The sequence below is a fragment of the Acomys minous genome, assembly GCF_964271855.1.
Source record: "Acomys minous genome assembly, chromosome: 1".
Taxonomy (NCBI): domain Eukaryota; kingdom Metazoa; phylum Chordata; class Mammalia; order Rodentia; family Muridae; genus Acomys; species Acomys minous.
The window spans coordinates 87,436,241-87,449,703 of NC_140483.1; the positions used below are offsets into that span (position 1 = coordinate 87,436,241).

At 47.9% G+C, this 13,463-nt stretch overlaps 1 protein-coding gene and 1 pseudogene across 2 annotated transcripts; both read right to left on the reverse strand.

Annotated features, from left to right (window-relative positions):
- Positions 1-767: 767 nt before the first annotated feature.
- On the reverse strand, positions 768-1,694 carry LOC311595027 (olfactory receptor 13C7-like; annotated as a pseudogene). Its single transcript has one exon. The product of its transcript is annotated as an olfactory receptor 13C7-like (transcript).
- A 9,886-nt stretch (positions 1,695-11,580) lies between these two features.
- LOC311591982 (olfactory receptor 13C7-like) lies at positions 11,581-12,564 on the reverse strand (the record flags this gene model as incomplete). Its single annotated transcript, XM_084771850.1, has 1 exon — positions 11,581-12,564. The coding sequence occupies one exon, from the start codon at positions 12,562-12,564 to the stop codon at positions 11,608-11,610; it is 957 nt and encodes a 318-aa protein (XP_084627976.1). The 3' UTR covers positions 11,581-11,607.
- Between the last annotated feature and the right edge of the window lie 899 nt (positions 12,565-13,463).

The window sequence follows — 13,463 nt, forward strand, 5'->3', positions numbered from 1 at the left end:
CTAGACTCCCTGCTCAGATGTAGTCAGTAGGCAGCTCAGTCTCCATGTGCATCCTCTAGTATGGGGAGCAGGGGCTGCCTCTGACATGGACTCTGTTGCCTGCTCATTGATCACATCCGCCTGGCTGGGCAGCCTTGCCAGACCGCAGAGGAAGAGGATGCAGGAAGTCCTGTTGAGACTTGATATAGGCTTGGGTCAGCTGGTAGGGGAGCAATGTTCCCTTTTACTGAGGAATAGGATAAGGACATTTAAGGGAGGGAGAGAGAACTGAGAGGAGACCAGAAAGGGGCTAAAATAGAGATGTAAAGTGAATAATTTTAAAAAAGAGGGTGTGAGAGACCTTTGGTAGTGACAGAAACATGGTGAGTTGGCCATTACAGACCAGCTTGGGCCACATAGCAAGACTCTGTCTAAATCAAAGTAAAAGTAAGAAGTGAGTTTTTCTCACAATGCCGTCCCAATTGTACATTAGAAAAAACTAGCAACAACAAAAATCAAAACCAGCATGCACATCCCAACCAGTCTTTACTGACAAAGAGAGAAAGTATTTTTCACAAAGCTTTTATTGCTTATTTTGTTGGCATACAAAGAACACTTCATTTTCTTAGTCACATTTTGATGGTTCTAGGCCATTTTGTACAACCAACGGTCTTTATGCCCAAACTGGTCTGTAGGACCATTGAGCAAGTCTATGCTAAAAAGAAAGTGGTTGTTCCCAGCAGAGGACAGATGTACACAGAACTGGGCAATAACCCACTTCTTCCCTGTCACTGAACGAGGCATTTCTGAGCCAGCAGACTCTGCACAGCATCCTTCACATCCTTATTCCTCAGGCTGTAGATGATGGGGTTCAACATGGGGGTCAACACTCCATAAAACAAGGAGATGAGCTTGTCTGCAAGGTCCTGCTTGTCTGCCCCAAGGGGGTCCTTGGACTTGGGCTTCCCATACATGAAGAGGATGGAAGAGCAGGGGGAGAAGGCCTTCTTCCTCCCCTCAGCAGAGGGGATCCTCAGGATGATGGTGAGGATGAAGATGTAAGAGACAAAGATGAACAGAACTAGGACCCCCCAGGAAGATGACATTGGCCACCCTCATACTGATGACATTGAAGGAGATGTCAGCACAGGCCAGCCAGCTTTAAGACTGCCAGGATCCATAGGTGAAGTGATTGATGACGTTGTCCCCACAGAAAGGCAACTGTACCGCAAGGGAGATCTGCACCAAGGAATTGGCTCCACCAGCCACCCAGGAGCTGGCAGCCATGAGCACATAGGCAGCCTTGCTCATGACCACAGGGTACCTGAGGGGGTTGCAGATGGCCACATAACGGTTGAAAGCCATCATGCCCAGAAGCACACACTCCGTGGCTCCATGGCAAAGGAAAGAAACATCTGCACTGCACAACCTGAGAAAGAGATGGTTTTATTGGGAGTGAGGAAACCATCCAGGACCAGGGGGACGGAGGAGGTGGTGTAGCAAATGTCCAGGAAGGAGAGGTTCCCCAGGAAGAAGTACACGGGAGTCTGCAGGTGGGAGTCCAGGATAGTCACCAGGATGAGCACCCCATTGCCCAGCAGGATCACCAGGTACATTAGCAGGATGAGGACGAAGAAGGTTTTCTCCAGTGTTAGATGATCTGACAACCCCAGCAAGACAAACTCACCTACAGTGGATTGGTCAGCCACTTCCATTTCTCATGTTCTCTTCCCCTCTCAGGAAAACAGAAGAGGGCAAGCACTTGTTCATCAGGATCAGCATGCCAGGTGCTGTATGATGTACGGATGCATAATTAAACTTACCCTGTTAGATGCAAAACCAGTGTTGAAGGGATAAAATTTGCTACTAGGTTACCTTGGGGTGGGGGAAGGTCAGAATGCATTTATCCAAGCAGGAAAAGGCTCTGAGAGAAGCCTAGGCAACCATGATACACACAGGCAAATGGTATACCCAGGCCAGTGGAGCTGGCATGCCTGAAGGAAGGACTGTGTCTCTTTATGCATGCAGGGCTACAGGAAACCACAAAGGAGGAACCTTTAGATGCTAAGTGCTCCGCAAGAATGGAGGGACAGGGACTCTTCCTCTGGCCATCCCTGCTGTGTGTGCCTTGTGACTGGACTCTGTACTTTAGAGCAGTTGTCTAAGTTGCATCTCCTAACTCAGGCCCTCCCACACAGGAATTGAGCATTAAAGCAACCGCAATGCCATGGTAACACATTGTCCACAGTAAGGAAGACACCTCCACCAGGCTTACAGAGTCCGTGAAAAGGAGGAAACCATGTGTAGGACATGCTGCGGGGACAGAGGAACTGCAGACCTGTACACTAGAGGAAACCTACAGCCTTGACTTCTCAAGTTAAAGAGTAGGAACCTGGGGCCAGAGAGATGGTTCAGTGGGGAAAGGCACTTGTCACCAAGCCTGACTACCTGAGTTCAGTTTCTGGGACCCATGAGAAGGAATGAGAGAATCAACTCCTTCAACCTGTTCTCTGGCCTCCATATGAACACTGTCCCATGGCAGGAAGAGCACTGTGACTAAGAGGTGTGAGCTGTGACAGGAAGAGCACTGTGACTAGGAGGTGTGAGCTGTGGCAGGGACAGCACTGTGACTAGTAGGTGTGAGCCATGGCAGGGACAGCACTGTGACTAGAAAGTGTGAGCTGTGGCAGGGACAGCACTGTGACTAGGAGGTGTGAGCCTTGGTGAGGACAGCACTGTGATTAGGCGGTCCAAGCCCTGGTGGGGACAGCACTATGACTAGGAGGTGTGAGCCAGCACTGTGACTAGGAGGTGTGAGTCATGGTGGGGACAGCACTGTGACTAGGAGGTGTGAGTCATGGTGGGGACAGCACTGTGACTAGGAGGTGTGAGTCATGGTGGGGACAGCACTGTGACTAGGAGGTGTGGGCCTTGGAGGAACAGCCCTGTGACTAGGAAGTGTGAGCTGTGGTGAGGAAAGCACTGTGACTAGTAGATGTGAGCCTTGGTAGGGACAGCACTGTGACTAGGAGGTGTAAGTAATGGCAGGAACAGTACTGTGATTAGGAGGTGTGAGCCGTGGCGGGGACAGCACTGTGAATAGGAGGTTGAGCCTTGGTGAGGACAGCACTGTGACTAAGAGATGTGAGCCTTGGAGGAACAGCATTGTGACTAGAGGTGGGAGCAGTGGAGGCGACAGCACTGTGACTAGGAGGTGTGAGCTATTGTGGGGATGCCATAAAGTAACCTCTCTTCCTCCACTGTGTGAGTCTTTCAGAAAAAGCATTTCCCAATTGTCTTTAGCACCTGAAGAGAAGCTCATGCCTCTCATTCTTTTGTCAGGCAGCCTTGGTAATTAAAGTGTTCACCTTACATTAAGCAGAAACTTTCCCCTATTGCCACCCTGACAATGTCCCCTCACTCTGTCCTCTTCCTGCCCTGGCTGACACTCCCTGAATGCGCCTGCTCCTTTCCTCTACACAGAACGTGAGGGATGTGGAAGCCAGAATCAAGTTCTACCCTGGATCCCATCTGTCCTTGGCCTCCCACTTCTGCTCCTCCTCTCACCTACCTGAGGAAGGTCTGGCCACAGAGCGAACCCTGCCTGTGTCCACTGGGCAAGAAGTCCATGGTGGGGATGGGAGCTCACCCTGGCAGAAGATCTCCTGGGGAGGAGGATGCTGGGCGTTCTCTGGTCTTGGAAAAGGAGAGTTTCAACTTTAGTGGGCTCACCTGACCCAGCCTGGTCGGCTAGCCTGCAGGACACAGAGACTCTGTTTATCTGTCCCGGGAGATAGTTGTCCTGTCAGAAGGCACAGCAAAAGAGAGCTGTGGCTGAGGGCTGGTGTGGCCCCTACTCTATCTGCCCTTCCCCATGCCCAGTGAGGTGCCACTTGCCAACTGCCGCTGGAGTTGTGCCCGGCCTGCGCGTTCTGAGCTTTCTGCCCTCTGCCCTTTACCTAGCTCCCCAGAGGGCCTATCAAAGATCCTGGAAAAGTTTAGAGTTCTCTTTGTTTAACCTTAATCCCAGAGGCAATTTAAAGTTTGCCGAAGGCCTCACAGAAATTGCGGCCTGTGTTCCACACATCCAATTAGACAAGTGCACACAGCTCTATGTGAGTCTGAACTCCGACTGTAAAGGAATGTCCCTTAGACAAGGAAAGTTCCTGCCCTGTGTCCTGTCCTCCTCTCCTGGGAAGAGGAGAATAACAAAGGTCTGACTGTGCGTTGACCACAAGAGGATGATGGTTCGCCATAGCTGAGACAGGCGCACTGTTCATCTGGTGCTCCCACGCAGCTGGTTAAGTCAGCATTGGAGACAAGAGTCCTGGGGTTGTTTTGTTCTGGGCCCCCACCTATCCTCTTGCTCACTGGAGACACTGGGGTGGCTACTAAGCATTTGGGGATGAGAAAGAATCTTTTCCTCCAGTCACGGAATGTGTGGCTAAGGGGGCAGAAGGGTTTGAATCTGCAGATAGACTCTACCACCAGCAGTTTTGTCACCTTAGGAGAACTGTAGAAGTGTTTTTTAACAGGCGCTCTGCCACCCCACATTTAACTACTTCACCCATCTCCTTCACAACATGGTGGCCCATGTCAGGCTGTAGGCTGTGCCTAGCTACAAGCAGCACAAAGAGGCCTCCTCGAGCTGACTGACAATCCCGACATTACCTCAGTTTAACTTACACTATGCACACCAGAGCTGGGGAGATGGTTCAATCTGTGATACCCTTGCTTTGCAAGCAGCAGGACCTGAGCTCAGTGCTCAGAACCAGTGTTGAAAAGCCTGGCACAGCTGCTCTCACTTGACAGCTCAGAACTGAGGAGGCACAGACAGGCAGATGGATGGGGCTGGCTGCCCTACCAGCCCAGCCCACTTGGCACACTCCACCTCAGGGAGAGAGCCTGTCTCAAAACAAGGTGGGCAACGGTCCTCAGGAGTGTCCTCCAGTGTGTATACAGCACATACACCTGTGTCCCCACACACTCACACACACACACACACACACACACACACACACACACACATACCGCTTTTAATCAAATAAATAAATTACACAGCCTGAACTTTTAAGAGGCCAAAAAGCCAGGCATGGTGGCACATGCCTAAAATTCCAGCATTCAGGAGACAGACAAATTGCTGTGAGTTTGAGGCCAGCCTGGTCTACAAAGCGAGTTCAAGACAAATAAATCTAGTCAGACCGCTTTTGCTTGCTTCTCTGCTTGCGTTTTGAGGCTTAGTTTCGTGTTGCCCAGGCTGGCTCCAAATTTGCTATGTGCCAAGGATGGCCCTGAAGTCCCAATCCTCCTGCCTTGATCTTTCAAGACCTGGGATTACAGATGTGTTTCACTGATAGCATAGGCAGAGATCTCAGGTTAACACACAGCAGAAGCTGTCGACATCCAGATCTTTATCCTTGGAGCTCTTCACACTATCCCAAAGTTTTTGTTTCTTCTTTTTCTTTTGCTACTAATACTCTTTTTTGTTTTGTTTTGTTTTGTTCTTTGTTTGTTTGTAAGTTTTTCGAGATAGGGTTTCTCTATGTAATAGTCCCGACTGTCCTGGACTCTCTTTGTAGATCAGGCTGGCCTCGAACTCACAAAGATCCACCTGCCTCTACCTTCAGAGTGCAGGGATCAAAGGAGTGTGCCACCATGCCTGGGGCTATGGATATTCTTACTGTGCCTGTGTTGGACCTTCTGAAGTTGCCTCGCAGTTCTTAAATGCTCTTTCCTTTTAGTTACTTTTTCTCCCACCCACTCTGCCCCACTTCTCTACTTGAAAGTTTTTTGGAACACTAAGTTCAGAAATTCTCTCCTCAGCCATATTCAGGCTGCCCGTGAACTCATTGGGGGCTTTTCATTCCCACCAGTGTCTTTGAACTCCAGCACTTTCTTTTGAGTCCTTAGAATTTCCAGCTCCCTGCTGAGACTGCCCACCCAGTCTCTTGGGTTTATCTTCCTTGTTGAAGATGGAATAAAGAAATACACAACGAGTGTAGTGGGAGTTTTGATTTCTTTAAAAACTCAGCTATACTATGTACACATGGTCTTGATTCAACCCCAGGTGTGGGATACAGAGCTGCTTCAGATTGTCCACAGCAGCAGACTGTTTGCCTCCTGTGGGCTCTGAGAGGGGAGTGGTCTTGGCCAGTTGCAGATGGTTTAATACTGGGGACTTTGAGTGGGAATAAATGCCAGAGCCCAGTAGGTGCTCCGAGGAAGAAAAAGGCTGATGCTTCCCACTGCTGCTCCTGGTTGCTGCTGATGTAGTTGGATGAGAATATGGAGAGATCCTGAAACAAAGATTGAACATGGCCCAAGGAACCGACGACCCCAACCAGCAGGAAGTAGTAAAGAGAACTGCACCCCCTCTCCTCATTAACCTTCTCTCTCTCCTATGTGGTGTTGGAGTGTTGTAAGGGATTGGGGTGGAAAAGGTAGAGATATAAGAACCACAATACACAGATTAAAAGTATACTTACGCCGGGCGTTGTGGCGCACGCCTTTAATCCTAGCACTCGGGAGGCAGAGGCAGGCGGATCACTGTGAGTTCAAGGCCAGCCTGGTCTACAAAGTGAGTCCAGGACAGCCAGGGATACACAGAGAAACCCTGTCTCAAAAAACCAAAAAAAAAAAAAAGTATACTTACAAGAGAGACTGCTGTGGCTCCGTAAGCAAGGGTGCTGCTCTGTAAGGAAGGGGACCTGAACTGGGATGCCCACCCACCTTGTAACAAGTCTGGTGAAGCTCTCTGACCATAGCCCCAGCAGTGATAGACTGGTGGACTCATCCCAAGCTCTCTCTGGCTGGCCAGCCTCGCTGAAGTAGAGCACTTCCGGGTCAGGGAAATATTCTCTCAAGTTCCTGACGCAGAATGTAAAAGAAACATCCAGTATTGTCTTCTGACCTCTGAATTGTGTGAAAATTGATGTGCACCCACATTCCCATGTCTTTGTTGCACACAAACACACACACAGAGAGAGAGAAATAAGCTGTAATAAACTGGCCTTTATTGATGTGGTGAGGTAGGGAAGGAAATATGGCTTATAATTTTCAGAGTCAGTCTTGGTCTTTTAGTGATGTGCATGTTGTCCAGGGGAGAGGCCAGCTTAGGCAGTGATCACTGTGCACATGTAGGAATCAGAGCTCCTGGCAGGGCACGTGCCACAGTAGTAATGGTGAAAATAAGTGTTGTCTGTTGGCTTGTGGCTGTATGTTGGGCAGTGGGGAGGCACACATTCTCTCATTTTACTCTCATCCTAAATATTGTGAGGCTGACTGCTATAATCTACATTGCCTTCAATCAAGTAAGGGTTACTGTTGTGGATGTAAACAAGTTTTTGTTTTAATCTCAAGTGTGGGAGGTGAAACAGTGTTTGTCTGCAAGAAACAGACTTTTGAGAGGACGGGTGACATTTGTCCACTAGATGATGAACTGCCTCTTGTGGGGGTATGATCTTTGCCAACTGATAAGCATCCCAGTATGGACTCTGGAAGGGTGTGTGTGTGTGTGTGTGTGTGAGAGAGAGAGAGAGAGAGAGAGAGAGAGAGAGAGAGAGAGAGAGAGAGAGAGAGAGAGAGAGAGAACCCAAAAAAAAGAGGCTTGGCTTTTTGGTCTTGGCATCATTTCCTATTGTTTGGCTGTTCCTCGCTCCATTTCAATTTGTTTCTGGAGGGAAACGCTCCAGAGAAAACTCTGAGGTTCCCTGTTCCAGCTGCTGCAGTTGCAGTTACTTTTGCTGAATTGCTGGTTTGGTGTTGAATGGGTCTGCTGGAATCCCGCCTACTATGCCCATGGAATCATTCCGAGGAACTGAATCTAAAAAGGCCTACTTTTCCTGTTCCCATTAACCTTTTCGCTCTCCTATCTATGCAGGTGGGTTGAAAGAGAGATATAAGCTTTAAAGAACATCAGATAAAGTAGATTTGAAAAAGTTCAAAGCCTACAGGTTACACTGGAATAAGTGTTATTGGTATCCAACTTCAAGTTCATTCAAAAATCAGCATTAATGCTTGACCAATGGGTCTCAGTGATGGTGGACGAATGTGTCATTACTACCCAGCTCATCACTCCCAATGACCCAGAAAGGACCTTCCCTCTGTACGAGTTCATTCCTGTGTGTTCTGGAAAAGGGAAACTTACAGGGATGGAGCTCAAGTCAACTGCCCAGAGCTGGGCAAAGAAAGTTGTGCTGGGTAAGCTTCTTAGCTTGACCGGATTTCAAGTCACCACGCAAACAAATGCCTGGGCTTGTCTGTGGAAACTTTTCTAAATTAGATTAATAAGTGGGAAGACCCCTCTTAAATGTGGGGTGGAGCTAGTCTGTGGGCTATGGGTCTGGATTGGATAAAAAGAAGGAAGAGAGCATCCATCTCCCACTGCCTGTGGACCACAGGTGCAGTGTGACCAGCGGCCTTCCTCTAGCTCCTCCACCCTGGCATGATGGGCTGTTCCCACAAACTGATGCACATGAACTTTGGAGGCTGAGGCAAAAAGATGCAAGTTCTGAGCTAGCCTGGGCTATTTAGTGACAGTGCACCTCAAAAGAAACAATACATAGCAATTCCATTGTTTTTAGTATATTTGCAAGGTTGTGCACCTATCAACACAGAGAAACCCCATAATAGTTTCAGTAGCCCTGAAAGAAACCCTGTACCTGTTAGCCCTACTCGCTCCTCCCTCCAGACTCCAGCAATCAACAATCCACTTTCTATGTCCTTATTAACTGACATTTCTCATAAATGTGAGTTCTCGTGCATAGTGCTGTGTTCTGGTGCCCCTCCATGTGGTAGCATGGATCAGCACTCTGTTTCCTCCCACTACTGAACAGATTTTACTATGCCATATTTTGTTTCTCCATTCATCCGCTGGTACACATTTTATGCCTATTGTTTTCACCTTTCTTTAACATTATTTTATTTTGTGCATTTTTGTTATTTTTTTACTTATTTTATTTTTACTTTATGGATTTATTTGAATGGACCGATTAAAGGCAAATGATCGAAGTAAATTGCTGTCATCAAATATCAGGAAGTCATACTGGACTCCTGTCTCATTAGACAGGGTCTTCACTCTGATCCTCACGCAAAAGTCTTTGCATTCTTACTCTTTAGATATTGTGTAGATGTAGGGATGGTGGCACACACCTTAATACGAGCACTTGGGAGGTGGATCTCTGTGAGTTCAAGGCCAGCCTAGTCTACTAAGTGAGTCCAACACTGCCGGGTATATCACACAGAGAAGCACTGTCTCCAAAAAACCAAAATAAACTAAAACAAACCAAAACAAAAATTGTGTAGAATGTTTTTCCCTCATGTATGTCTGTTTACTAGATACGTGCCTGTTGTCCTTGAGGCCAGAAAAAGCCATCAGGTCCCCTGGAACTGAAGTTACAAGTGGTTGTGAGTCATCATGTGGGTGCTGGGAATAGAACCTGGGACCTCTGGAGGAGCAAGTGGTGCTCTTAACCAGTAAACATCTCTCCTAATACTACAGGTGTGCATTGTCATGTCTCTGCCTCCTTGGTACAGGTGATACAGGTGTGCACCACCATGCTTCTGCCTCCTCTGGACAGGTGTTACAGGTGTGCACTGCCATGCCTCTGCCTCCTCTCGACAGGTGTTACAGGTGTGCACTGCCATGCCTCTGCCTCCTCAGGACAGGTGTTACAGGTGTGCCCCACCATTCCCCAGGTTATTGGGACATTTCTTTTGAAGAAATATTCAATCAAATCACTTGTCCATTTTTATGGAACTTCAGAGACTCTAAGACTAAATTTTTTTAATTTTTAAAAAAATTTTATTTTATTTTATGATTTTACACAGGACTATGATATGTTTAGATCTAGCTCTCAGGTTTTCTGTACAGTCCTTCCTGGATTCCCTGCACCGCACACCCTCCCTATTTAATGTCTTCCTCCTCCTTTCCCTTTTCATTCCTCTCCTGTAGCTGTCCGAAGGTAATTAGTGGTACCCATATGCCGTGGGTGAGGAAGCTCAGGAAAGGCGTAGGCACGCAGCTGAAGACACTGATTCTCATTCTCAGTCACCACGTGCCGTGGGTCCTCATGCTGGGATACGGACCGATTTCATTTTGTGCTGTGACCTCTTAGCTCAGTTCCTCTGGCATGTCCAGAAAATATGATTTTGCATCAATCTTTCCAGACCTCTGGCATTTACAATCTTCCCACAGCCTAGTCCTAATAATTCCTTGAAGAGAAGGAAGTTGGCATCAGAGTTTTCCAGGCACCATTGCCCACAATGCCACAGGAGAAATGCACGGGGCTCTCATGACAGTGTACGGATTCAGCTTGACCAAAGCTTTTCCAGTTCTCAAAGTCTGAGGACCGGAAGCCCTGAAGCCTGCTGACTGGGGACCATACAGCCCACTGGCCACTCAGACTTGAGGCAGCTTTTACTTTCTTGGCGATGAATATTTCACCATCTGCACCCAGTAATAAGGATATTCACCACACATAACACGTGTCTTCAAGCAAGGGGAAGGCAAGCAAGTAAAAAAAATAAAAAAGGCAGTATTGGGCAAAGTCACCAGGGTGTCTGAAGAGTTCCTATATGTGCTGTGAGTGGGCCAGACTTTTAAACTCAGCACTGAAGAGACAGAGAGAAGTGGACCTCTGTGTGTGTGACAGGCCAGCCAGGCCTGTATCCCACGACCCTGCCTTCAAGAAAAAAGAATAATCGAAAGGCTTTAATTCAGCAGATGCTTTTTAGAGAGCAAGTCTTTTCCTTCAAGCCAGAAGAAGTCACACATTTTTCTCCTTGGCAGTGGCTACAAAGAGCACACACAGGTGACTCAGGCTGCTCACATGACTAAGAGGACACGGTAGTTTTTGATGAAAGCTGGCTTCCCCTGAAGCTGACTGTCATGGAGAGATTTCCACGCAGGATGCTTCCTGTGGGAGCTGTGGAAGGGAGTGGGCTTGAGTGGAGGAGGAACAATGGGCAGGCTCAGAGAAGTGCTTGTGGCGAGGCTCTTAGAGACACCCAGGAGGACTGAGCCTTCATATGGTTCAGTGATGGGTTACAGGGCATGGGCCGACCTAAAAGGACAGCTGACACTGGGTCAACTCTCCTTAGTAAGGGGCAGTGCTAGAGAAATCCACTGTATATCAGCCACCGACAGGCCCAGTGGTGATGATGATTTCATCTCTAGCCGGGAACGGTGACCTGGACAACATACCTTAGCATCCATTGCTTTTCTTTCCTTTCTGGTTTTTGGAGGGAGGGTCTCTCTGTGTAGCCTTGGCTGTCCTGGACTCGCTTTATAAACCACGCTGGCCTCAAACTCCCAGCGATCCACCTACTTCTACCTCCTTCAATGCTGGGATTACAGGTATTCCACATTCTTGACCAATACTTCTTCAGGACCAGCATGCATACAAGTCCTGGAGGGATCTTGTTAATATGAAGAGTCTCAGTCAGTGAATCTGCTCTGGACCGGAAGACTCTATGCTAATAAGCTCCTAGATGGTGTGGACATTTCCAGTCTTTGGACCACACTCTGATTGGCTCCTAGGCAACTTGTCTCTCCCCTGGCATTGCCCTGCAGTAAGACTCTCAAGGGAAAGCCATCAGAAGATGTGAGTCTTGGGCTATGTCCTTCTATCACTGGGGGAGGCATCTGTGACTTACCAGGTCCCTCACAGCAGTCGTAACATCCTTGTTTCTCAGGCTGTAAATGATGGAGTTCAACATGGGGGTTACCACCCCATAGAAGAGGGAGATGAGCTTGTCTGCAAGGTCCTGTTTGTCTGCCCTCAGGGGTTCCTTGGACTTGGGCTTCCCATACATGAAGAGGATTGTCCCATAGAAGATGATCACCACAGTGAGATGGGCAGAGCAGGTGGAGAAGGCCTTCTTCCTCCCTTCAGCAGAGGGAATCCTCAGGATGGTGACAAGGATGAGGATGTAAGAGAAAGAAACAAAGAGAATGGGGACTCCCAGATAGATCATATTTGTCACAGCCATGATGATGACATTGAGGGAGATGTCAGCACAGGCCAGTCTCAGGACTGCTAGGATCTCACAGGTGAAGTGATTGATGACATTGTCCCCACAGAAGGGCAGCTTTATAACAAGAGATATTTGAACCAGAGAGACAGCGATGCCGGCTGCCCAGGAGCTGGCAGCCATGGGCACATAGACAGTCTTGCTCATGACCACAGGGTACCTGAGGGGGTTGCAGATGGCCATGAAATGGTCAAACGCCATCATGCCCAGAAGCACACACTCCGTAGATCCCATGGCATAGGAAAGAAACATCTGCACAGCACAGGCCGAGAAGGAGATGGTCTTCCTGGGGGTCAGGAAGCTGTCGAGAATGAGTGGGACGGAGGAGGTGGTGTAGCAGATGTCCAGGAAGGAGAGGTTCCCCAGGAAGAAGTACATGGGCGTGTGCAGGTGGGAGTCCAGGATGGTCACCAGGATGAGCACCCCATTGCCCAACAGGATCACCAGGTACTTCAGTAGGATGAGCACGAAGAAAGTCTTCTCTAATTTGGGATGTTCAGAGAGGCCCAACAGGACAAATTCTGTCACAGTAGACTGGTTGGATACTTCCATTTCAAACTCTGCCTTTTATCTTTAAGATTCCTGAAGGCAGAAAACGCATGCTCATTTTTTGACTTGGTGGGGTCAACACACAATGGCTTTAATATTGTCCAGAAACTAGTCTCTGAAGCCGGTATGACGGTATAGACCTTTGACCCCAGTACTCTGGAAGCTAAGACAGGACAGCGAGTTTGAAGCTCGCATGGGCTACACAGTCAGGTCTTGTCCCAAAGCAAGATGAAAACTGGCTTTCTGAGATTCAACTGTAAAACCAGGTTATCTAAAAGCCAATCTGTGTGGCCGACCTGGAAAAAAATAATTAAATTTAATGATGTAAAGGACATCTTTCTAGGCAATAATATTACTTCAGCTAAAGTAATGCCATATGTTGGTATACACTGTCTCCTGAACTTTATAGGAAAGCAAGACCCTGCAAGTAATGCTATGTGTCATGTAGTCGGGGACCCTGGGCTATTGTAGCTCAGTGACCCTGCCCATTACATAGCTTACTGCCTATTCTTCTGAACTCACCCATCAAGTTTAACTATAATTTTATTTCCTACAAAGAGAAAGTACTTGTTTTAAAACATGAGGTTTCCTACCTTCTTAGTGGAGATATACATTATAATATATATGTGTGATATATAAAATATATATATTATGCCATGTGCCACAGAGGCCAGAAGAGAGCATTGGATCCTCTTGAATTGGAGTGACAGGCAGTTGTGAGCTACCTGGTGTCGGTGCTGAGAACCAAGCCTGAGTTCTCTAAAAAAGCAGTTTATGCACTTCACCACTGAGCCCTCTCTTTAGCCCCTGCCTCTCTTTAGTCAGCGTCTGGCTTATACTTCAAGGTTTTTGTGTGTTAGTTTAGTTAGTCTGACCTTGACTATCTTTTATGCATCTGTGAG